Here is a 25,243-nt window from a genome sequence, read left to right as displayed (position 1 = left end):
CCCTGCTGCTTTATTATTTCTCAGGACTCTGTGGGTTGGCAGCCGGCTGTCTGCTCGCAAGGCCCTAGCTTTCTTGACCTGGCTGATTGTGGGGGGCGTGGGCACCCACTTAGTTTCTGCAGGACTGGCCTCCATCCATCACTTCCAGGGTCTTGGGAACAGATCCCGTAAGAATCCTTAAGACGTAGGGCCCTGAAACTTCCTTTGAAACTCACAGCCCTTCCTGAGAGTAAGAAGATCCTGTGGTGAATGTGTGTATGTAGACACACACACACACGCGCGCGTGCGCTCACCATCCTGGGGACAAAGGCAGAGAGGCAAGACAGAACCCATCTAAGGTCCAGAATGGACAGTTGTGCCCCCCCCCTCCCCCCCCCCCCCACCCGGGCCTTTGATTCCCGAGGGCCAGTGCTGCCCTCTAGAGGCAGTGGGCCACTGCTCCACAGGCTGGGCGGTGTCAGGACCACCTCTTCCCCAGGGCCCCCTCCCGGGTGGGCTTCTGCTCGCAGGAAGAGGAACGGACCGGAGAGGGTGGCGCGTGGCTCGGCACTGCTGGAGGCCAAGCACGGAGCGGTGGGTCTGGGGCTGGCGTAGGCCTCCTGCTCCTGAGCCCCGCCTGGGCCATGCCTGGATCCACACAGCTGCCCTGCAGACTCAGGGCAGGAGGCCCGGGGCGGGGGGGGAGGGGGGCTGTGTCCTCACCACGCTGCCTGCCCTCTGGCATGGGGAGGAGAGAAGCCCCGGCAGCCAGCTCCAGCACAGCCTTCCTGAGCCATCTTCCCAGCCAGCACCCGTCTTGGGGCCACCAGAGGAAACCCTGGAAATCGAACCCACTTCCGTGGAGACTCTGCCAGCTCTGCCTTTCAAGAGTCAAAGGGCAGACCCCAGGCAGCCTCCCGGGTGCAGCCTTGCTGGCCCCCAACACCCCCAAAGCCCCTTCCCCTGTGAACCCCACAGCTGCAGCAGGCCAAAGACACACACAGCCACGGAGAGGCCCGTATCCTGGGCCGGCCGGGCTGGGGCAGCCAGGGGGCAGGAGCTGGCCTTGCTACCCCTCCCCTTCCTGCCTGCTCTCCTTCCGGGGCACCCAGCCACTCCGTTAGGGTGTGCTGACAGATGGGCGGACATGCCCACCTCTTGCGGTCTGAGGCCCCCACCCTGTGGGAAACCACAGTGGGAGGGGAAGGGAGGGGAGGGGAGGGGAGGGGAAAAGAGAAGAGAAGAGAGGAGAGGAGAGCAGGACCACCATGACACTCCGGAGTCGAGTCAAGTTTGCCAAGTGCCAAATGCTGGTCACCAGCTTCTTTGTCTTGGTAAAGGGCAGGTGGGCAGGGGTGGGTTGGGGTGGGTTTCTCAGTGCATGCCCGGGCCTCGGAAGAGTGGACACACACACACACACACACACACACACACACACACACACACCGGCTTTAATCGGCCCCAGGTCTTCTGGCAGCCGTCCCGAGATAAGCAGTGGGCATTTGGGAAGGTGCCCTCGTGGTGGGCAGCATCTGCCCTCCTGAGGGGCAGTGCCGGGCTGGAGGAAGCTGGGTTGGGCCCAGGGCCTGGGGTGGCTGGTGGCCTGGGTGGGGGTTCCGCCGGGGAAGGGAGCTGCTGCTGGGCGGGGAGATCACTTTCTTCCTCCCACCTGGGGGCTTTCCGGGGCTGGGAGGGGCTCAGATGGTCCAAGGCTCTGGCGCCTGGGGGAGACTGGGCCATTGAATGTGTGTATGCGTGTGTCTGTGTGTGTGAGTGTGCGTGTGTCTGTGTGCGTGTCTGCGAGTGTGAGTGTGTGTTGGGGTGTCTGGGACCAAGGCCTCCGGAGCCCACCCCAGAGAAACACCCAGAGCCCCCTGCGGCTGGCGTGGTTGGAGGCCCCGGGCGCCCGGGTCCCAGCCGCTGGGCGCGGGGGGCTCTGCTGGGTGTCTGGCTGCCAGGCTGAGCCGGCCTCTCCCCAGCTGCTGGGCCTGGCCGTAGCGTCCGCCGCGGCTCTCGCACACTTCGGGGACCACTTTGCTGTCATCAGCCGCGCGCCCTTGGAGAGGAACCCATTTGAGGCCCTGGACCGCTGGGGTAAGTGGGGTCAGAGGTGGTGCCCGGTGTGGGCAGCAGGGGGGGCCCCCGGTGGAGGGGCTGGAGGGGAGGTCCTGGGGCCCCAGCCCGGGCAGCCCCAAGGAGCTGGCTTTGGGTAGGATCCAGGGGGTCAGGGGAAGAGAGGAGAGACTTTGGGGTCCCGGCTCCACTGAGCTGCAGCTGGGGCTCCGGCCTCCTGCCCCGTAGGAGGATGGGGGCAGCGAGGGGCGTGGGGCAGATTCAGGACAGAGCGCTGTAAGGGCTCTCCTGGTCCTGGGCTTGGGAGGCCTGCGGGACCCAGCAGAGAGGCAGAGAACGCTGGGCAGGAACCAGACCTGCGGGTGGCCACTTCCACGGGGGCAGGAAAGGCAGCTCCAGGAAAGGCTGCCCCGGGCAGGTGCACGGGGGGGCCTGGCAGGGAGCCGCCCAGGGGGAAGGCCATGCGGAGGGGCCCCGGCAGCCCAGCCCCCTGTCTGGGGGACCCGAGCCCCTGGGGCAGGAAGCTCGAGGCTGGGCCTGGACTGATAAGGCCTCTGCTACACAGCCACTCGCCACCAGGGAAGGTGTGGCTTAGAGATAGTGGGGGGGGGGGGGCGGGGGGGGGCGGGGGGGCCCCAGCCCAGCTGCTCCCCGCCCTCCTCCTCCTCCTCCTCCTCCCAGCTCTGGGAGGGCAGAGGAGGCTGGGGACCCAGGGCTGATGAGAGGGGGGCCCTCTGTGCTCCCGAGAGGTCCAGCCCCGGCCCAGGCCCCCCCGGTTGGATCTCAGATGCCAGCTCTGCACCTCAGGCCCCATCCCAGGCACGCTCCAGCCTCCTCCTCTCTCCTTCCACTCAGCCTTCGCGGTGGGGATCGGCCTGGCGGGCCTGCTGAGTCTGGGGGCCGTCCTGAGTGCGGCAGCCACCGTGAGGGAGGCCCAGGGGCTCATGGCCGGGGTGAGTTCCGTTTTCCCAGCACCCAGGCTCCCGACGGCGGGGGAGACTTGGAGGGGTGGGAGCCCAGAAAGCCACCCCCCTCATCCCGTAAGGACTCACGACTCAGGCTGGGGAGCCAGTGACGGAAAGCAGCAGGTACCCAGTTCAAGTCCCGTTCCCAGAGCTAAAGGAGAAGACAATGCAGACTCAGACAACATAGGGCTAAGGGATCTGGACAGCCAGGGCCGGACATGTGGATGGGTCAAGACCCCCCCCCAGGCCACCCATGACCCTCCACACACACACACACACACACAGGGGGTCCAGGGCTCCCACCTGGCTAGGCAGTCCCTCTAGCACTCACAGTGGTCCTATGGGAGCCATGAACGGCAGAGCTGGCCCGGGAGTCGCCCCAGCCCTGGGAGGGCTTCGTGGGTATGATCGAGGCACCTCCGTTTCCCCTTCGGACCCGGGAAGCCCCCTTTGCCCAGCCCTCCGGCTTGGCCTGCCCCTCCCCCTGGGCCACACACCCCTCCCAAGCTACTAGAAGGCTCTCCTCAGCCCCATGACTCCCCTCCCTGGACCCCAGCCCCGTCGTAAGTGGGTCCTCGGTGCGCCCATCCCCATTCCTCCATGCGGGCCCCCAGCCCGGTGCCCATCGGCTGTACAGGTGCCCTGTCAGCCCTCCATCCCCATGGCCGTCATTCCTACCCGTCCTTGGCCCAGGCCAGCCACCGCCCCTGAGCGGGGCACCTCCTCCCCGGAGCCCTCACTCTCCTGGGGCCCTCCCGACGCTCTGCTCCCGTGGACTCTCGCTCTCTGAGGACACAAGGCAGGCCGTGCCGGCCGCAGGTGCACACGCAAACTCGGGCAGTGTAGCTTTCAAGAGCGGCGAGCCCCCCCCCCCCCCCCCCCGCCGGGGGTGACAGGCTAGTGGACTGTGCCTGGAGGAGACACTGGCCCGGCAGGAGGGGCTGCGGCACCCGCCACCAGAGGGCGCTGTGGTGCCGGGCTCCTGGCCACGGCGGGCGGAGGAGCCCCGGGAAGCTGGGGGCCAGCCCACTCTTTCCCAGTCCTATCCCCAGCCCCCGCTGCCTGCCCCGTCGCGGTCTGCTAGACCCTCTGAGCCCCCCAGGCCCCGCTTGGCCAGAGCTCTGAGGGCGCCCGGGGCTGGTCACGTTCAGGTGGGTCAGGCCCGCAGGAGCGGTGTTGCGGGAAGTTGTTCACTGCAGGACCGGGGGTCCCCAAGTCACCGGGGGGCTCCCAGGCACCCTCCCCCACCTCCGCTGTGCGGGGACAGCAGGTCTGGGTGTTGTGTGCTGTGTGCCTGTCTTTGCTGTGTGTGGCGTGTTTACGACTGTGCGTGGCTGAGTTGCCTGTGGCTGTTTGGGGTTGTGCGGTATGTCTGCGCGGTGTGTGTGGTTTGGGGTCGCACGTGGCAGGTCTCAGTGGATTGTGTGCGGCTGTGTCGTGTGTGGGGGTGGTGTGTGTGTGTGATGGGGTCACGTGTGGCTGTCTAGGGCTTGTGTGCGGTGTTGGTGTGCGGCGTGGCTGTGTGTCTGGGGCATGGGGAGCAGGAATGGAAGGCGGTTTTCCTCCCGCCGGGCGCCGGGCGCCCCTCCCTGCCCTTCCTGTCCCTGCCTCTCCCAGCCTGCCACACAGGAAACGAAGCCGGGGGCCCGGCCACGGCAGCCGGAGGAAGCAGCTCCCGTTGTTTGTGGATTTGTTTATTTACTTTCATTCAGAGAAAGGAGAAAGAAAATGCCCATAATTGGGCCTAGCTCCGTCCCGTTGTCTCTGCACTGGGGAGGGTGGGCCTGCCCACTGCCAGAGAGAGAGAGAGAGAGAGAGAGAGAGAGAGAGAGAGAGAGAGAACACTGATGCTCCCTCTCCTGAGGAATGGAATGGTTTCTGGAAAATTCTGGTCTTGGGCTGGCTCATGGCCGGGGCCTGAGAGGCAGCAGGGAGCGATGGTTTCCAGATGGGGCGGGCCGGCCCCCGGCCAGCCAGGGGGAGGAGGGGAGGCAGAGAGGGGAGATGAGGAGAGGAGGAGGAGGGAGAGGAGGAGGAGGACGAGGGGGGAGAGGAGGAGGGAGAGGAGGGCGCGTAGTCCACAGGCGCTGAAGACGGTCCCCGCGGGCACCCAGGGCGGGGCTGATGCAATGGCGGCTCCCGGCGCGGGCGGGGCCTGCACCCGCGTCTGGGGACCAGGGGTCGTGGTTCCAGATCTTTCCACACTCCGGTTGGAGCTAAGCTGCATCTTAGTGTGGGCTGTTTCTTTTGTCGTTGGTCGTGGGGCTTGAACTCAGGGCCCGGGCGCCGTCCCTGAGCTCCTTTTGTTCAAGGTCAGCGCTCACCACGTGAGCCACAGAGCCACTTCCGGTTTTCCGGTGGTTCATTGGAGATGGGAGTCTCTCGGGAACTTTCCCGCCCCGGCCGGCTTTGAACCCCGATCCTCAGATCTCAGCCTCCTGAGTAGCTAGGGTTTCAGACGTGAGCCACGGGTGCCCGTCTGGGCTGCTTCCTTGTCTCTGCCACCCCCGCCAACTTCCGTGGATGCCTCCAAATCTACAAGGACCCCCTGTCCTCCTGGGGTCCCCCGCCGGCCACAGCTGCCCGGGCTGCCGTGCGGCCGGCCCCGCGCCAGCCCTGTGGGGTGGAGTGGGGCCGCCCCGGAGGGGCTGCGCCATGAGGCCCGGGCCTCCGCGGCGTGGACCCCCCTCCGGAGCACGAGGCGGGGTGCTCCGCAGGGACCCCGCGGCGCTGCCCAGGGCGCGGCGTGCGTCGCTCCCCCGTGCAGAACCCCCCCACCATCCTCACGGGAGGAGGGCAGGCGGCCAAAGCGGGCCCGGGGGGGGTGGGGGGGCCGGAGAGCCCGGATACACAGAAAGATGGGGGCGTGACGGGGGTCCGGAGAGAACGGCGCCCCCTGGAGGAGACGGAGGGTCTCACCTGTCCCTGGCCTCTCCCGGGCTCCAGCGGCCCCCCCACCCCCAGGCGTGGGTTGTGGCCCGAGGGCATCGCCGGGCTATGAGGTTGGGGTGCGTTTCAGAGAGCAAAACAAACCGAGGCACCCGCAGAAGGCGCCCCGAGAGGGAGCAGCCTCCTCCCCTGGGGTCACAGGTGCCGAGCCCGCCCCAGGCGGTGTGCGGGGGTGTGGGGGTGGCGGGGAGAGGGGGCGGGGCGGCGGTTCCCGGGAAGGGCCTCCCCGCGTGGGCAGCCGCCGCCCCGCGCCCGGGCCTCACGCTCGCTGCCCACAGGGGTTCCTGTGCTTCGCCCTGGTGTTCGTGGCCTTGGCCCAGGTGGCCTTCTGGAGGCTCCGCAACCCCACCCAGGTGAGTGCGCCCTCCATCTCCCCTGTCCCGTGCCAGGGGGGCCCAGGACGCCGGAACCCCAAACTCGGAGAGGGCACCGTGCGGGCCGTGCGGCTGTGCGGAGCGTCCCGAGTGCCCGGCTGCTCGTTCCCCCCGCCGCCGCCGCCGCCTCCCCGCGGGGAAAACGGGGTGCCCGCTCTCAGTCATTCAGGCCGGGAGCAAACACCGTGTGGGGTCTCCCCGTGGCTGCCCGCCCCTCCCCGGGCGCCGCCGCTGGGCACGCCGAGCTCCCGGCAGCGGCCCGGGCACCGCGCGAGCCACAGGTGCAGCGCGGAGGGGCGGGCGTGGGGCGCGGCCGCCACCGCGTGCCGGGACCCCGCGGGGCGGGAGATGTCTGGATGCCAGTCTCAGCCTGCCGCGGTCCCCGAACGGCGCGTCGGCTCTGGGGCCCCAGGAGCCCCCAACTCCCCTTGCAGGGCGTGGAGACCCCGGGCCCCCCGGCCTCCCCAGGACTGCCCCCTGACCCGGCCGCGGAGGACAAAGCGGGAAGGTGCTGGCCCAGGCCTGCCGGCGGCCAAGGCCAGCTTGGCGCCTGAGCCCGGGCCGGGCTGACTCACGGGGAGACACGGCTTTGTCTTGACCAGGCCCCGAGCGCCTGGCACAGACGCCCAGATGGCCCCCGTGCCCTGGCCTCCTACTGGCCTCCAGCCCGGCCAGGACCCGCTGGGCACGTCCGCTGCCCGCCCGAGGCCTCCAGGCGGCAGCTGCCAGCGGCCGGAGCAGGCACGAGGACCCTCCGTCCTCCCCGGCTCCCCTCTACTCGCCCCTGCTCCCCTCTATTTACTTCTCTATTTACCTCTACCCCTCTCTATTCAGCCGGACCCCCTCCATTCACCCCTGCCCCCAAGCAGCCTCGGCTATCAGCATAGTGAGAGAGTAAGAAGGAGAACTCGGGTCTCCAAGGCAGAAAGGAAGCATCAGAGGGCCTGCCTGGGCCAGGGGACCAGCCAGCTCTGGAGCAGCCGGGGGGACCGTCCTGGGGGCGGTGACACTTTGTCTCTGAGGGTATTTGGCGAGGAGAAGGTATTGGGACAATGGGTGTGGCGCAAAGGCGGAGCCAGCAGGCCCCACTGCCAGTGCCCTGTCTGTTCTGTCCCGGGCCTATGACTTCTTCACCCAGAGTCCAGCTGCCCACAGTTCTGGGGGGTTCTGGGTACGGAGCCACGGGCATCTTTGGGGAGTGGAGCCTCCCTGCCAGGCTCAGCCCCATCACCTGGGCCAGAGGCAGCAGGGCGGTGCTTGCTTCCCTTGCTGGCCCCTGAGCGCCCCAGGACTCAGGCTGAGAGCAGGAGGCAGCCCGCAGCCCGAGCCTCACCCCTCAGTGCCCCTGGGGCGGGGAGAAGCACCGTCCCCTGCACCCCGGGGGGCGGGCGGGCGGCGGACGGGGCCTTCCCACGCGATCCCTGCGCAGGTGGAGGACGCGGTCCTGGACACCTACGACCTGGTGTATGACCGGGCGGTGAGGAGCCCGCCCGGTGCCCAGTGCCGGCAGCTGGCCGCCATCCAGGACGCGGTGAGCCGGGGACAGGGCACAGGGTCTTTCCCGGGCTGGGCTGGAAGCTCGACGGGATGGTCGGCCTTGCCGTGGTCCAGAGAGCGGGTGGCAGATGGTCTCCGGAGCGAGCAGCCCGCAGCGGGGGGTGAGGGGAGCCCGGGACACCGCGGCGTCCTCGGCCCTGAACATGGCAGGCTGCTGGAGGTGTGGACCAGAGAGAGAGAGAGAGAGAGAAGGCCTAACTGGGCCTCCCCTCCCATAGATGGCCGTACGGGGGCCCAGCTGCGCCCTCCCCGGTGCCGGGTGCCCCAGAAGTCACGGTGACACCCCAGGCTCCCGCCTTGGTCTCTAGGGAATCCCAGTTCTTCAGGAAGGACCACGGGGGGGGGGGGATTTCGCCTCCAGTGCCTCAGTTTCCCCATGTGTCCTTCCTGCCCGCCTGACGTGGCTCCGTGGTCTCTTTTGGGCAGTTTCTGTGCTGTGGAAAGACGTCTCCCTTTGGGCTCCTGGGGAGCAGGGAGGCCAAGCTGTGTCAGGGCCCGGAGGCAGCAAGAGAGGTGAGGAGGAGAGGGCAGGAGGGGGAGGACTTGGAGGAGAATGAGGAGGAGGAGGAGCGGGGGGGGGGGGAATCCTGCAAGCTGGCCAGGGGATCCCCCCGGTGTCAGGGACCCCTGGGCCTCCCTGGGCCTTTGGGACCTGCCCTAAAGGCTCAGAGCCCGGGAGTACCCAGGGAGGGGTGGAGTGAGAGGGGAGCCCCCGGATGGCTGGCCTTGAGCCCGGGTCCCCTCTGCAGAAGGCCTCTCCCCCCCTTCCCTCCCTCCCTCCTCCACACATTCCCGCCTGGCCGTCTGCAGGCCAGAGGAGACCCTGTCCTAGAAGCCTGCGGAAGCTCCGCTCAGGTTCCGCCGCCCAAGCCCTGCCCGGCAGGCGGCTGGCAGCCTAGCGGGGTGGGGGGGGAGGGGGGAGGGGGGAGAGGGGTCCTCCAAAGAAGCAGCTAGAAGGGCATTCCACGAGGCGAGGTGAGGCTGGAGGGTCAGCTGGGCCAGGACACGGCCCTCCTACGCAGGCCTGAACTTGGCGTCCTCTCCCCCCGCCCGCCCCGCCCCGGCTCTCCACCCCGCCCCCCCCTGGACACAAGCCTGCTCTAGCTCATGGCGCAGGGCCTGGCCACCCTCCAGGAGACTGAGGAGGATGGAGGATGGCTCCTGGCCCGGCGGAGGCCCAGGAGGAGCCGGGTGCTGGGGAGAAGCTGAGACCCAGGGGTCCCAACTGCAAACCAGGAGCCGCGGCCAGCTGTACAGGGGCCCGGGCGGGGGGGCGGGGGGAGGAGGTAGGGGAGGGGAGTGCCGTCCCGCTGGGCCCCCAGCAAGGCAGGGTGGCGCCAGGTGTGGCTCAATGATCCAGAACCTTCCTCAGCCTCCCCTGAATGCTACCTCCCGCCCAGAAAGCCGCGTCCGCCCTCCGAGTGGCTCAGAGACCTGGTTTCTGGGAGAGAAGCTCTGCATGCGTTGTGCTTCGGGGAGTACTGGGCACCCGGAGAGCGAGGGCCATGCCCCCCCTCCCCACGCCCGGGCTGTCGTCTCCCGGTTAGCCTAGTCCCAGGCCTGGCTGCCCGGAAAGGCCTGGGCCCCCCCCCTTGTCCCCCCTCCGCAGCCCCGAGGTCCCCACGGGAGCCAGCTCAGCCCCTGGGGGTCACCATAGCTCCGTAGCCTCCTCCCCCTGCCTTCTCCCCCACCGGCCCCCCGACGGCCGGGTGAACGTCGCGGGTGCTGTCCCCACGCAGGACTGCCTGCGGAGCATCAGGAACGTCCTGAGGGCCCACGGGGCCATCGCCTCCACCCTGACCAGCGCCGGCCTGGTCCTCACGGTAGGCCGCCCCCTCCCCCGGGGCCCCCTCCCACCTGCCCCCGGCCAGGGTAGGCGGCCTGCCACCGGCACCCTTCCCCCCAAGACAGGCGGACCCCTGGCCGCTGCGGGCAAGCCTAGAAAGTTCCTAGGAGAGTGAGGTGCCCGGCCCAGGCCAGGGCTGCTGCGGGGCTAAGGCCTGGGCGCCGCCCCCCCTCCCCCCCACCCCAGGTGTACGCCATGCTGCTCAGCGCCTTCCTCTGGCTCGCGATCCACAACGGCTGCGGCTTGGGTCACAAAGGCAGCTACGCCCTGAGCCCACGGTACGCCCCTGCCCCCCCCCACGCCGCCCCCGCCCAACTGCCATCTCATCTCCCCAACAGCAGCACCGAGAGACGGGGGCTCGGCCGGAGCTGGGGAGCCCTGGGGGTCCCCACACAGATGCGGGGGTACCAGACCCAGCAGCCAGGAAGCCCCCTCCTGCCCCAGTGTCACCCCCACCCCTGCTGCCTGTGGCTCCGCCCCCCCCCCCGCCTAGGATCCCACCCGGCCCCTCTGGGTTCTAGAAAATAGCTTTGCCACCCCCTCCAGAACATTCTGGCACAGACTTGAAATCCCCTCTGGGAGACTCTACAACCTTGGTTCCCTCTAGAACATCCTGTCAGCGTCTCTTCTAAAACAGGGTGGGAAGTCTTATAGTCCCCACCAGAACATTCTGTGACGTTCTGTCACAGTCCCCTCTAGAGTCTTCTAAAAGATCGATAATGTCCCGGAACAGTCTAGAACAGCCTCATTTACCCCCTACTCTCAGAACCATGGCTTCCAGCGCCAGAGCCCAGCCTCTTCAGACGTTTCCAGGATGGGCCTGCGTCCGGACACCCTTCTGAGCCGAGGCGTTTCTATAGCTCCCGGGCCCTCTGGGACTCGTGGGCGGCCCTCCGTGGTTCCTGGGCCCTCTGGGACTCGTGGACAGCCCTCCGTGGCTCTGGGCTCTGCTGGGACTCCTGGGCGGCCCTCCGTGGCTCTGGGACTTGTGGGCGGCCCTCCGTGGCTCCAGGCCCCGCTGGGACTCATGGGTGGCCCTCCAATGGCTCCGGGCCCTCTGGGACTCGTGGACGGCCCTCCATGGCTCCAGGGCCCGCTGGGACTCGTGGACAGCCCTCCGTGGCTCCGGGCCCCGCTGGGACTCGTGGATGGCCCTCCGTGGCTCCGGGCCCCGCTGGGACTCGTGGATGGCCCTCCGTGGCTCTGGGCTCTGCTGGGACTCGTGGACGGCCCTCCGTGGCTCCGGGCCCCGCTGGGACTCGTGGATGGCCCTCCGTGGCTCTGGGCTCTGCTGGGACTCATGGACGGCCCTCCGTGGCTCCGGGCTCTGCTGGGACTCGTGGACGGCCCTCCGTGGCTCCGGGCCCCGCTGGGACTCGTGGGCGGCCCTCCATGGCTCCCGGGCCCTATGGGACTCATGGACAGCCCTCCGTGACTCCAGGGCCCGCTGGGACTTGTGGGCGGCCCTCCGTGGCTCCGGGGCCCTCTGGGACTTGTGGGCGGCCCTCCGTGGCTCCGGGGCCCTCTGGGACTCGTGGACGGCCCTCCGTGGCTCCGGGGTCCGCTGGGACTCGTGGATGGCCCTCCGTGGCTCCGGGCCCTGCTGGGACTCGTGGACAGCCCTCCGTGGCTCCAGGGCCCGCTGGGACTCGTGGGTGGCCCTCCGTGGCTCCGGGCCCTGCTGGGACTCGTGGACGGCCTTCCGTGGTTCCCGGGCCCTATGGGACTCGTGGACAGCCTTCCGTGGCTCCGGGGCCCCGCTGGGACTCGTGGGTGGCCCTCCGTGGCTCCGGGGCCCTATGGGACTCGTGGACGGCCCTCCATGGCTCCAGGGCCCGCTGGGACTCGTGGACAGCCCTCCATGGCTCCCGGGCCCTATGGGACTTATGGCGGCCCTCTGTGGCTCCGGGGCCCTCTGGGACTCGTGGACAGCCCTCCGTGGCTCCGGGCTCTGCTGGGACTCGTGGGCGGCCCTCCGTGGCTCCGGGACTTGTGGACGGCCCTCCGTGGCTCCGGGACTCGTGGACGGCCCTCCATGGCTCCGGGACTCGTGGACGGCCCTCCATGGCTCCGGGACTCGTGGACGGCCCTCCATGGCTCCGGGGCCCTCTGGGACTCATGGGTGGCCCTCCGTGGCTCCGGGGCCCTCTGGGACTCATGGGTGGCCCTCCGTGGCTCCGGAGCCAGCTCTGTGTTCGGATGCCCCGTCCCATCGCCTCTGCCCACGGCAGGAAGACGCTGGCCATCGTGTGACCCTCGGGGCAGGGGGAGGGGAGAGCCGCCACGCAGGCCGGTTCCACGGAGCGTGGATGGGAGCACAGAGGTGCCTCACTGAGCAGGGAACAGGCCGGGAGGATGGGGAGCAGAGGAGCCAGGCCGGGGCAGGCCGGACTTGCAGTGGGCGCGCCGTCCCCGGCTGCCATCTCTGCGCATGGCCACGTGTGCTGCGCCACCACGAAGCACCAATGTGGCCACGGTCAGGTTCCGTCTCTGGGGTTGGTGCTGCTCCGGGGCTCAGAGGCTTCGGTCCTTCCGGGGGCTGCGGGTTGTGGCTTTGGGGCCTGTGGTGACGCAGACCGTCCTGGTGGGAGCATGTAGGGGGCAAAGCCGCTCGCCTGGGGTGGCTGGAAAGCAACTCGAGGAGCAGAGGGGCGAGGCTCCCCCCGTAAGCAAAGACCCCCCCGCTTCCTCCCGTGGCCCTCCCCTCCAGTTCCCTCCCCCCTCCATAAGGCCAGTGAATCACAGCTCCACCGTGGTGAATCCACTGGCTGGCTCAGAGCCCTCCCACTCCAGCGGCCTCCCCTCCGCACATTGGGGGGGGGGGCAAGACTTCAGAGCATGCGTGTACACCGGAGGGGGGGTAACTTCCTATCCAGACCTGAGCAGTCTGTACCCACTCCGTGCCTGGAAGTTCACGGTCCCCTTGCACGAGAGCCAGAGCCCAGCAGCTTCCCCGCCCAGGGCTCTGCGAGGCCAGGAGCGAGGCCGGGCGGGCTGGGCCCTGGTCGTATCCTCCCTCTGGAAGCCGCCCCGTTCCCCCTCCTGTGTCCCCTCCCCCCGCAGGCCCCGGAGAGCCGGCGGGGTCTTCTCCCAGCCGGGGGAGCTGGCCGCTTGGAAGGTCTCACGAGAGCTCAGCCCTGCCTGGCACAGCTCCCTCCCTGAAGGACGATGTTTTCCTTAATCCTGTTAAAACAGAACATAAAGTCGACCATCACCGCCATTTTCCGTGTTGGTCGTCGGTGTGGACGCGGGGGCCCACGCGTGTGATGTTGACACCCTTCTAGTTGGGTTACACTTCTAGCCCCGCTTTCCACCGATTAGGTCTGGAATAGGGTCCCGTGCCCACCCACGGGGGTCGCAGCCGGGCCGCGAACCCCCTCCTTTAGGCTTCCTGCGGTGGCCGGGACCCCAAGCACACCCCGCCTCGCCCAGCTTCCTTCCTGGGTCCTGCCAGGCCGCCGTGCCTGCCTGGCCTGGCCCAGAACCAGCACCCCGTCTTCTCCTCTGAGCCTTTCGAGGGACCGGCGTGCGCCGCCGCGCTCTGCTTCGGGCTGTGAAGGAGTCTCTCCCCAGGCCGGCTTTGAACCCAGACCCCCCTGTTCTCAGCCTCCCAGCAGGTGCCCGACTCACAGGGCGCAGCCCAGGGGCACTGAGCGCCGTCCCCGCCACACTTCTGTGCCCCGGCACCCCCTCGGCTTCCCGGCTCTGGCTCTGGCGCCCCCGGACTCGTGCCGCGTGCGGCCGCGGGATCGAGCCCGTCCTCAGGGTCCCTGCACACGGGAACCTGGCAGGGAAGTTCCCAGGGAGACATCTGACCACGGGCACAGGGACCTCAGAGAGCGCTGGGCGGCCGGAGCTCCGCAAGGGGCGCCCACCGCACCCCGAGCCCAAGCCGGGAAACACGGGCGGCTCACGCCCAAGGGGAGACGGCTAGAGGCCCGAGAGGGCACCGCGACCCCGGGCGGGCCCGCCCTCCTCCCCGCGCCTCACGCCCCGCCCTGCACCTGTGCACGCGGGCAGGGCGACCCTGGCGAGAGGGAAGGCGAGGAAGGGGAGCCGAGCTCGGTGACACACACCACGGGGAGGGAGGGGCGGCGTGAGGACCGGTCCCGAAGGGAGAGGGTGCCTGTCCCTGAGCGGTGGCACCTGCCCAGGGCTGCCCCTTCCATGTCCAGCCCAGAGGCCCGCAGGCCCGGGATGGGAACGTGGGCGAGCCTGGCTGCGCCCGTGAGCCCCAGCCCCCACCGCCACCCCGCTGGCCCCGGCCGGTGGATTCTGACGTGGGGGAAAACACCAGTCGTGGGCCCCAATGCGTTCCCTGGGCCCTCCCCATTGATCGTGGCCTTGGCTGTTCTAGTCCCCGCCAGGCCTGACAGCAGGAGGCGATGTGACCGGGGCAGAGCTCAGCGTTCCCCTTTAATCAAAGGGATAAGAGGACAGACGCTTAATCAGACTAAGGCGTTGGGGGGGGAGGGGGGCTCTGCTGGAGATTAGGATAAGATGAAAGCATCAGGGTGAGCTTCATGACTGGGTCCTGGTGGCTCATCTTCCTTCCTTCCTCCTTCCCTCCCTCCTCTCCTTCCTTCCTGCCCTCCGTCCCTCCCTCCCTACTTGCCTGCTTTTTGAGACAGAGTCTCCATATGTAGCCCAGGTCAGCCTTGAACCCGTGATCCTGTGTAGACAGGTGAGAAGACACACATGCCCTCTCCTGTCCTGTGATGCCCAGCGACTCCCGAACCCCGCCAGCCAGGCCACTGCCGGGCGACGGACGGCCCCTTGACCTTCCACCTTGTAGCGGTGCAACAAAACCCTCTTTTCTTCCAAAGCACCCTGCCTCAGGCGCTCTGTTGCAGTAATGAGATGTGGAATGACAGAAAACTGCTGCTGGGGCGGGCTCGCCCCTAGAACGCAGCCTGCAAGTGTGGGACCCGGTCTCAGGCAGAAGACCGGCTAGAAAAGCCCGGGTGGCTGGGGAAGATGTCATGGGTGATTCTGGCTAGGACGGGGGCGGGGGGGTGGGGGGATGAATCCAGGACGTCTGAGAGGCCAGCTGGGCGGCGTGACAGGAAGGCTGAGGGCGAGGCACAGCCCAGGCTATGAGGTGAGGGACTGACCGGGTCATCCTGTGACTTGATCCAGAGCGTGGACACGGCGGGGGGGGCCTCTTCCCGACACGCGTGGGAGGCTGGAGAATGGCGGACTCACTCTCGTCTGTGTGGCGCTGGGCCGCGCACTTATTGGGCAGGTGTCGGGGCACTAGAATGACACCCCGGCCCTTCTCGTGCCGGTTATTTTAGGGACAAGGCCGGCCTAGGCTCCCATCTGTTGGTGCTTCCTGCGGGGTGGTCAGGACATAGCTTGAGGTGGAGTCTCACTTTTTGGGGGGGTAGGGGGAGTGGTGGTGGGAAGGTTAGGAGGGAGAGGCCCAGGCTGGCCTCGAACTACAGTCCCCAGGTCTGCACCTCCCGAATAGCTGGCAAGACAGGCTGCAAGCCACCACAGCTGGCTAAGTTCTCTGGTGAAAGACACTCCACAATGGCGAAGCCCGTGGGCTGTGTGTGGTGTGGGCTTTTATTCAGCTTTACAGTGAGATTTGGAAGCAAAAGGAAACAGAGCAGGAAGATTAGAAAATTTTACAGTTTGGCCAAAGATAAGGGGGGTGGGGTGGGGAGGAGCCCAAAGCACATGGACAGAGCAGACTAGAATCTGCCCACTATAGGTCAACGGGAAAGGGGCCGGGGGGTCAGGAGCCCCAGGAGCGGGGCGTGGTAGCCTCCACTGGCCTTGCTGGGGCATTGGCTTTGCAAACGGCAGCGTTGCCTGGGCCTGGCTGGCAAAGGCCCAGCCACGTACACGCAGGAGGGTGTTCCGCGATACTCCATTTTAATCTTGCTTATTTTTCATGGGCCAGGACTAGGGCTTGAACTCAAAGCCTGGGCACTGTCCCTTGGAGTTTTGCTCAAGGCTGGCACTCTGCTACTTGGACCACAGCTTCACTTTTGGCTTTTGGGTGGCTAATTGGAGTTAAGAACGTGGCAAACTTTCTAGCTCCAGCTGGCTTTAAACTACAATCCTCAGATCACAGCCTCCTGAGTAGCTAGGATCGATCACAGGCGTGAGACACTAGTGCCTTGCTGACTTCTGCTTTTTAGGGAGTTGTTTTTGCCAGTTGTGGAGCTTGTACTCACACCCTGGGTGCTGTCCCTGAGTTCTTCTGCTCAAGGGTAGTACTCTACCACTTTGAACCACACAGCTTGACTTCTGGTTTTCTGGGAGTTAATCAGAGATAGGAGCCAACAGACTTTCGTGCCCTGGCCGGTTTTGAATGTGATCCTCAGCTCTCAGCTTCCTGGGTAGCTAGAATTACATGAGCCACCAATGCCCAGCTTCTTATGGAATTTCAACACACAGGGGCCTGCCTATACCACGATGACTAATTCCAGCATTGCCCTGGGCAGGGCCAGCGCCCAGCTGTTCATCCTACACCCACCCATCCAGATGTTCTGGTGAGGATGTTTCCGGATGATTTCCTGTGAGATGAATACTTGAATCTATAAGCTTGAAAGACCCGAAACCATGGGGTCCTGTTTCAGCACAGCAAAGATGGGACTTCCTGGAAAAGCAAGGATGCCTCGGGTGTGACACAGAAACAGGCCTGAGTTTCCTGCCTGCGGAGTTCAAGTCCCAAGCTAAGCCATCATATAAATGTGTGTGTGCACGTGCGTGTGTGTGTGTGCGCACAGGCCTAAGCGTGCACGCGTGAGAGACAGAGTGGGGACGGACAGCCCCCGCGTGGCCGCACTTCACTCCCGAGGCCCATGGGATCCGCGTCCGTTCTCACAAAGAGCCCGCCACGCCGCCCGCCGGAGGCCCTCACCCAACACCCCCCCACCCCGCCCCGCCACGTCCGCAAAGAGGCCCTCGGGCCGCCCTGCCCGGCCGTCCTCGCGGTCACCGGCCAGTCCCTGCGCCGCAGCTCGGCCTCCCTCCCCCCTGCAGTGCGGGATCCCCGCCGGGGCCACGGGTCTCCCCACGGGGTCCCCACCACCGAGCCCCTGGCCCCCCGGGGCCCCGCGTCTCCCCTCGGGGTCCCCACCACCGAGCCCTGCGCCTGTCCCGGAAAGCCCCGCACAGAGCTTCTCCTGCGGGACACCGACAGTGTCGCCGAGGCACGTGTTCCTCAACAGCTTGCTCCGAAGGGGGTTGCTGTGGTGTGTGTGTCTGTCTGTGAAAATATGCCATGTGATATACAGATAGTACATTCATACTCTGGTTCTTATCTGGAGAGCCCTAATCTATCCGATTCTTAGATTAAAATAAGAGTAGGCATTTGCCTTACGTTCTCTCTCTCTCTCTCTCTCTCTCTCTCTCTCTCTGCTGACAAACACCACGGTGCCTCGGGCACGAATGAACAGTTCGTTAGTGCGTCACACTCATCTCTAACGGTGAAGGCCGTTCTCCAAGAAGACTGCAGTGCGTGGTCACGGCCGCCGGCGAGCTGTGTTGGGGTGTTAGGGGAGGAGCCAGCACCCCCAGGGGCCCCTCTGCTCCCGGAAAGGGGACGGCACGGGTCTGGTGTGCACAGGTCACAGGCAATGCCCTGATCCTGCTGACCGGCCATGGTTCGTTTCTGGTGCCCATCTGATTGGGCTCAGGGTGCCCAGGTAGCTGGAGGAGCCTTACCCTTACTCCTGGGAGGGTCTGTGGGGTGCTGAGGAAAAACAGGGCAGAGGAAAGATGGCTTGCTCCTCTCTCTCCTCTCTCTCTCTCTCTCTCTCTTCTCACACACACACACACACACACACAGACTTCTGCCCGTGGGCCCGAGTGCTCCAGGCTGTCTGCCCTTTGGCCCCTGGAGTGTTTGCTAGTGGCCTTCACCCCCTCTCAGGCCTTGGGACTTGGGCTGAGTTGCTCCATCGCTCCCCTGGTCCGGAGGCCTTTGACCTATGGAACCCGGCTAGCGGCTCTCCTGATTTCCCGGCTCCCACATGGCCTACCCTGGAACTTCTCCCGCTTCTTTCTTCCTGCCACACGTGGGCCCTGCGCTGGAGCAGGGCTCTGGACACCCAGCCGCGTCTGGGAGCTCCACACCCCCAGAGAGCCTCACCAAGCTCTCTTCCTCCCAGGGGCGCCAAGAATCAGCCACGGAGTCTGTCCCTGGCTGGGAAGGTGGCTCCGTGGCAGAGGGCTCGCCTAGCATGCACGGAGCCTGGGGTTCCAGTCCTCAGTGCCACATTCTGGGAAAAAACCAGAAGTGGCGCTGTGGCCCAGGCTCTGGGTTCAAGCCCTCTGCCCCTTCACCCCAGTTCCGGCATCTCTAGGGGCTGCCTCAGCCCCAGAAATGCCCCTCCGACCTGAAGCCATCTTTTAGGCGGGACAGCTGTGTTTCCTGGGGCCCTCCTGCCGCTCCCTCTCTAGGAACCCTGTCCCGGGAACGGCCCGCCGCAGATTGCGTGGCCTCCAGTCCCAGTTGGCCCCGTGTCCCCACGATGCCCCCCAAGGCACAGCTGCGTCCGCCTCCCCCTTTTCATAAGCACAGTGGCCCCCCCCTGCCCTGCCTCCGTGGAGTGGTAGATCCGCCTGTCTCTCTCTCTCTCACCTTCCGTTTTATTTATTTATTTGTGCCAGTACGAGGGCTCGAATCCAGGACCTGTGCGCTCACTCGGCTTTTTGTTGTTTTTCTGAACGGAGGCTGTCACTCTACCAATTAAGCCACTTCTGTCTTTTTCGTGGTTACTTGGAGGTCAAGGTCTCCCACCTATTTCTTCCCAGGCTGGCTTCATACAACAATCCTCAGATCTCAGCCTCTTGAGTAGCTGGGATTACAGGTGTGAGCCACAGTGCCCAGCGTGGCTCTTAACTCTTTCCTTCTTCTTCTTTTATTTATTTATTTATGTAGCCAGTCCTGGGCCTTGAACTCAGGGCCCGGGCACTGTCCCTGAGCTTCCTTGTGCTCAAGGCTAGCTCTCTACCACTTGAACCACAGCGCCAGTTCTGCTTTTTCTGTGTATGTGGTGCTGAGGAATCGAACCCAGGGCTTCAAGCCAGCTAGGCGAGCGCTCTACCGCTGAGCCTCCTTCCCAGGCCATGACGCTTCAGGTCTGTAAGAAAGCTGGTCCCCACTCCATGCTCTGCCTGGGTCTGACCGGCAGCCCTGCAGCCCCCCCCCCCCCCCCCGTCTTCCCCATGCTCAGGCCCGGGGAACCTGGGGGCGGCCCCTGCTCCCCCTTCGCCTGACTTAGAGACTGGGGCGGAGAAGCCCCTCCCCCCACCCTGCCCCAGTGTCCCCCCCCGCCCCAACTCACCCCAGCCCAGCTCCCTCTGCCTCCTCTCCCACCCCTCCCCCGCGGCCTCCCCCAGCCCCACGGCGGCGGCGGGGTCTTCCGGCCTGCCCCTGACCCCTGACCCGCCACCCGCCTCCGTCCCTGGACTTCCCGTTCTCACTTTCCAATGTTTCTCTTTTAATTATTTAGTATTGATCTGGAATCCAGAGCTGAGCTCAGCTGTAACACGATCGCTGGCAATCTCGATGCCTATTCATTTTCCTTCGTCCTGAGCGCTGGCCCAGCCACCCCCACCTGCCCACTGCTGAGGCCAGGAGGATGGTCCGGCCCCCCCACCTCCCCTTGGGGGACACCCCCCTCCCCGTGGTGACACGGTGGCCCCTCCCGCCCTTGGCAGCACCCCTCCCCGGGGTGGGGCTGTGCCAGAGCCTCACCAGGTTCAGTGGGGTTCCTGGGGCCTCCCGGGAGGCCATCAACTTCTCAGCAGGAAGAAACAACTTTCTGGAACCTTCTCCAGCTGTGTCCGCCAGCTCCTTCCCCCAGCATTCCCTGTCTCGTGCCAGCTTCCTGGCTAGCTTCCGGTTCTCTGAAGACCACCCCACCGCCCCCCGGTCCCTGCTCGGCCCTGGGGGTCGGCCGCCTCCCTGGTGGGCCTCCACATGGCAAGCTGAGGCAGGCTGGGGACCAGTGGGGGGCCAGCACGCCACCACCCACCTTTCTTTCCCGGAGCACCAATCACAACTCCTTGTCTCAGCCAGCTGCTCCTCTGCGGGTAGCTTGGGGCCCCCTTGGGGGGTTCCGGCTTCCTCTGGGGGGCCCTGGTCTCATGGTGTTGTCAGACAACCTTGTTGTCCAGAGTCGTCGTGGTGAGACAGGCACAGATGGATCACGCCTGTAATCCCAGCTGCTTAGGAGGCTGAGACCTGGGCGTCCAGATTTGAAGCAAATCCACGAGTCCTCCAGCTCCAATCAGCCATCAGGAAACCACAAGTGGTGCTGAGGCTCCAAGGGGTCGAGTGCTAGCCTTGAGCAGAAAAGGGCAGCAGTGGGCAAGGCCTGGAGTTCGAGCCTCTCAGGAGCCCTGGCAGAGGCCCTGACCAAGTGTGGCGGGCCAGGAGGAGGCCCTGGCTAGCGTGAGGGCACTCTCGGGGGTGGGGACCCAAGGGCTGGGGCCACGCCAGGGAAAGTCACCCCGCCTGGGAAAGGCTGGGCTGGGTGGGCACGGCTCTGGCCATGTCTGGTCCCAGACGGCTCCCTCGTGACCCCTGCAACCCTGTGGGGGTGGGTGGAGGTGGGGGACAGTCACGAGGCCTCACAAAAGGGGCAGTCCTGGAAGCAGGGGGGGCCCCGTGCTGGTGACCCCTTGACCACCCCTGCCCCCAGGCCTGGACCCTGGGCTGTAGCCACATGAGCCTCCCTCCCTCCCTCCCTCCCTCCCCAGCCTGTTCTCAGCCTCTGACCCAAGAGAGGGCGTCCAATGGCGGCTCCCGGTTCCCAGCCCTGCCTCTCCTTCCTGAGCTCTCTGGCCTCAAGCCCTGGGCTTGGAGAGGGCCCCTCGGGCCCTCCAGTGTGGGTACAGGCCTCTGGGCAGCGGGGTGCCGCCTTCCCCTCCTGGAGTCTAACTTCCTGACGTGCCTGCCTGCTCTCTGCCTGCCCCTCCAGACTGGAAGCTCTCCCCAGGCGGGGCTCCGTCCAGAGCCCGCCACATCGACGCTCCCCAAACTTGTCTCCTGGGACACCCCCCTTCCCATCCCTCCTCCAGAATCCTAGGCATCCTGGTGTTGGGGAGAGTTTACATTTTTATTTCTTTTCTTTTTTTTTTTTTAAACGCCAGTCCTGAGGCTTGAACTCGGGGGCCTGGCCTGGGTGCTGTTTCCAGGCACTTTTGCTCAAGGCGAGTGCTCGAGCCACTTGAGCCACAGCTCCACTTCTGGACTTTTTGCTGAATAACTGGAGATAAGTCTCATGGACTGTCCTGACCTGGGTGGCTTTGAACTACAATCCTCAGATATCAGCCTCCTGAGTAGCTAGGGGTACGGGTGTGAGCCGCCAGGCCGCAAGAGTTTTACTGAGATATGGTCCATATGCTGTGGACTTTACCCACCTAACTCACGCGCTCCGTGCTTTCAGTAGAGTTGTGCAGCGAACACCACAGCTTAATATTACAGAATTCTTACCACCCCAGAAAAAGAGAGGCATTCTTCCCTACACCCTGATAGATGCCATTAGCATTCGCTCCCCACCCCTCCGAACCTCGGTAACCACCTGTGGACCTCCGTCTCCACGCTGAGCACTCTCATGAGTGGAGACAGGCCACCTGTGGTCTCTTTCATTCATCCTTGACAGTTTCAAGGCTCACCCAAGCCACATTGGTGACAGAGTTTCCTTCCTTTCTGACAGCTGAATAGTACTCCATTGCATGGATGTGCACACTGTATCTATTTTTCATTCGACGGACGTTTCAGTTGTTTCTACTTTTTCGCTATGCTAACAAGCATTACCATTCATGTACATGTGTGTGCACTTGGGTGTGGAGGTGTGCCTCCCTTGCTCTTGCATACACACACGCACCACACACACATGCACAGGTGCGGGTATACAGCTAGGTAAATATGCAGATCAGATTCCTCAGTTATCATCAACTCTGACGTCCATCCAATGCAAGCTGTTGGGGTTTTGTTTATTCTTTTAGGTTTCAGAGGTTCCATGGCTTTGGGGTGATCACACATGCCATGGTCTCTTGGGAACTGTGGCTGGCTCTTGTGTCCCACCATTTACCCACCGAAGCCACAGGAGAGGGGGCTGCTTGCCCCTGGGATTCTAGGTGTAGAAACACCTAGATGCTCTGGCCCTGCGGGGTTGCTACACTGGGCAGCCTCCTCCTTACAGGGCACGGAGGAGCTCCTGGGAATGGCACTGGGCTCCCTTTCGGCCGGATTTCTGCGGCGTGACTCATCTGGAAATTCTGCTTTCACTTTATTATTAACTATTCCCGAGCTTGGTCTCGGTTTGGGTGTGCTTTTATTCAAAAGCCCGGGGACAAACTCTCTCTGTAGGGCTCCGTTGGCTGCTCAATCTAGGCTCACTGGGAACTGCCTTTAGCATGTTGAGGGGTGACCATCTGACCCCTGATGGATGAACAATGACCCCCCCCCGTTCCAAGTGGTCCCCCATCCCAGCTTACATTCCCTCCAGGGCTGGGATTTGATCTCTCCGGGACCAGAGTTGTGGAATGTATTTTCCATGAGCTGTGAGCTGATTGGTCATTATGCATGTCTTTTTTTTTGGTCCTGGGCTCTTCAGTTCAAGGTCAGCGCTCCGCCACTAGAGCCACAGTGCCACTTCTGTGTTTGTTTGTTTTTTCTTCTGGTGGTTCACTGGAGATAAAGATAAGAGTCTCAGGGACTTTCCTGCCTGGGCTGGCTTTAAACAATGATCCTCAGATCTCAGCCTCCTGAGCAGTGCAGCTAGGATGACAAGGCGTGAGCCACTGGCACCCAGCTCATGTCTTCTTTAGAGCATTGTCTATCCAAATTCCAAATCCTTTGTCCTCCTCTCTCTCTCTCTCTCTCTCTCTCTCTCTCTCTCTCTCTCTCTCTCTCTCTCTTTCTCTCTCTGTCTCCCTGTCTCTCTGGTGCAGTACTGGGATTTGAACTCAGAGACTTCCATTCTATCACTTTTAGCTTTAGTTATTTTTAGATAGGGTCACACCTTTTGCCTCTGGCTTTGGACCTTGACCTTCCCACCTGTTCTAGCTAAACAGTTTCGGTTATAGGCAAGCGTCTCTCCATTGCCTGGCTCTCTGAGATAGGACCTCTTATCTTGACCTCCCAAATTTCTGGGATTACAGGCGTGACAGTCATGCCCGACTCCCTTTGCCCAGTCTCAAAGTTGGCCTATCTATTCTTTTGTCCGTAAGTGTAGCCATTCTTGGCACAGTCTAGATCCTCATCCCCGAGTCAGATACATAATTCGCAAACATTTCCTCCCATTTTGTGGGTTGTCCTTTGACACACAACAGTTCTCAATTCTGGCCAAGTCCAGCTGGTCTGGTTCTCTTTCTTTTGTTGCTTTTGCTTTAATGGTGTAGAAGACAGCTGTTTAACACAAGTGTATCAAGATCCATTCCTGCTGTTTTCTAAGGGTGTTATGTTTTAGCTCTGACCTTTAAGGTCTAATTTGTGTGCATGCATGTGCTGGTACGGGGGCCTGAACTCAGGGCGTGGGTCTCTTGCTGGGCTTTTCACGTAAGGTTGGCATTGTGCCATTTGAGTCACAACTGTCCTTGTAGTGTTTTGCCGTTTCATAGGAGCTAAGCGTCTCAGAGATGTTCATAGGAGCTAAGCGTCTCAGAGATGTTCCTGTCCAGGCTAGTGTCAGATGGAGATCTTCAGATCTCAGCCTCTTGAGCAATGAGGAGTAGGGGTGTGAGCCACTGATCTCAACGATTCTGCCCTCGTGAAGTACCGGCCCCTCCACGGACCCACATCCAATTCCTCCACCTTAGGAGCGAGCTTTCAGCAGGCTCTGGGGCCTCAGACCACAGCTTTGCCCCAGTTCCTCCTTTCCAGTGTGGGTGTCTTTAAGACTTCCTGTCTGGTCACCCTGGCCAGGATCTCCAACGAGGGTTTCCCCAGGAGAAATGCAGCGTGCTCGCCCCTCTTGTCACTCAGCGCTGGGAAAAGCGTTGTCTCTAACCACAGTACAGTGCTGGCAGAGGGCTCTTCACGGAGGTGGAGGGCACAGGGGTGGGGTGGAGGGGAAGGGAGGACGTGCAGATTCCCTTCTGACCTCTCCTCTCTCTGAGATGCTCACATGGCTTTGTTCCAAATTACTTTGCTCTTTTTTTTTTTTGCCAGTCCTGGGGCTTGAACTCAGGACCTGAGCACTGTCCCTGAGCTTTTTTGCTCAAGGCTAGCGCTCTACCACTTGAGCCACAGCGCCACTTGTGGCTTTTTCTGTATATGTCATACCGAGGAACCGAACCCATGGCTTTGTGCATAGTAGGCAAGCACTCTACCACTAAGCCACATTCCTAGCACCCAAATTACTTTGGTTTCTTTTTTTTTTTATGCTAAACTCTCCAATAGGGCTTCGGTTTTTGGCTGGGACTAGCCTGGACAGAAATCCTCCTATTTATTCTTCCTGTATAGCTGAAATGACAGGTAGGCATCACTGAACCCAGCTTTTTATTGGTTGAGATGGGATCTTGTGAACGTTTTTTTTTTTGCCAGTCCTGGGGCTTGAACTCGGGGCCTGAGCACTGTCCCTGAGCTTCTTTTTGCTCAAGGCTAGCACTCTAGCACTTGAGCCACAGCGCCACTTCTGGCTTTTTCTATATATGTGGTGCTGGGGAATCGAACCCAGGGCTTCATGTCTACAAGGAGCGCGCTCTACCGCGGAGCCACACTCTCAGCCCTCTTGTGAGCTTTTTTTTCTGGGACTGGCCTCAAGCTTCCATCCTCCTAATCTCCGTCTACACAGCAGCTATGATTACAAGCTGGAATCAACATGCCCGCATACCCCCCCCCCCCCTTTCCCCAGGACTGAGGATTGAACTCAGGGCCTCAGATCTGTTAAGTAGGCACTCTACCACTTGGGCCATGCCCCCAGCCCCTTCCTGCTCCGGTTAGTCTCTAGGTCTTTACGCTCGGGCCGAGCTGGGCTGCCATCCTCCCACTGTGCTTCCTTGCGTCACTGCCGCCTGTCACCTCCGCAGCTGGGACGACAGACCTGCACTGCGCTCAGCCACTGCGTGAGACGGAGTCTCAAACACGGACGCCTGGCTGGCCTCGAGCGAGCTGGGGTCCTCCCGTCGCGGCCTCCAAAGCAACCGCCGCGCCCTGCACGCTAGTCTCTCTTTTAAAAAGCATGCTACTATCCCGTTCCCTGGCCTGTCCCTGCCCCGTGCCCCCCCCCGGCCCCCGCCACGCCTGAGCGCTCCGTGGGGCAGCCACTCCCCAGCCACTGGGTCGACAGCAGGCAGAGGCTTCTCTGGCTCCAATGGGGCTCACGGGAGATGGTGGCTCAAGTCTCCCACGCCCAGGCCCTGCTCCAAGCGCGTGGGCATATTACTCGGTGCCACCTGCCCGCAACGCTGCCCGGGCTCTAGTGCAGGTGGGGAAACTGAGGACCTGGCCCTCCATCACACAGAAGGGAAGACGAAGGGGCGGGGGTGCCGTGCGGGCCTGCGCTTCCTGCCTTTCCCCGGGG

The 25,243-nt window shown here is 64.0% G+C and overlaps 1 protein-coding gene across 3 annotated transcripts; it reads left to right on the top strand.

Moving 5' to 3' along the window:
- The first annotated feature begins 1,201 nt into the window (after window positions 1-1,201).
- On the top strand, window positions 1,202-10,851 carry Tspan32 (tetraspanin 32). Of its 3 annotated transcripts, none has more exons than XM_048360006.1 (9): window positions 1,202-1,313; window positions 1,959-2,073; window positions 2,908-3,005; window positions 6,245-6,313; window positions 7,764-7,871; window positions 8,324-8,410; window positions 9,637-9,720; window positions 9,930-10,021; window positions 10,510-10,846. In XM_048360006.1, exons 1-9 carry the CDS (start codon window positions 1,248-1,250, stop codon window positions 10,583-10,585), a joined length of 795 nt encoding a protein of 264 aa, XP_048215963.1. In that variant the 5' UTR covers window positions 1,202-1,247; the 3' UTR covers window positions 10,586-10,846. The 3 variants fall into 3 exon arrangements, with proteins under 3 accessions (XP_048215963.1, XP_048215965.1, XP_048215966.1); XM_048360008.1 differs by lacking the exon at window positions 10,510-10,846 and adding an exon at window positions 10,290-10,479; XM_048360009.1 differs by lacking the exon at window positions 6,245-6,313 and having other exon boundaries at window positions 7,770-7,871; window positions 10,510-10,851.
- The last annotated feature ends 14,392 nt before the right edge of the window (window positions 10,852-25,243 follow it).

Source organism: Perognathus longimembris, chromosome 13, assembly GCF_023159225.1.
Source record: "Perognathus longimembris pacificus isolate PPM17 chromosome 13, ASM2315922v1, whole genome shotgun sequence".
NCBI lineage: Eukaryota > Metazoa > Chordata > Mammalia > Rodentia > Heteromyidae > Perognathus > Perognathus longimembris.
This window is presented reverse-complemented; position numbering and strand designations above follow the sequence as displayed.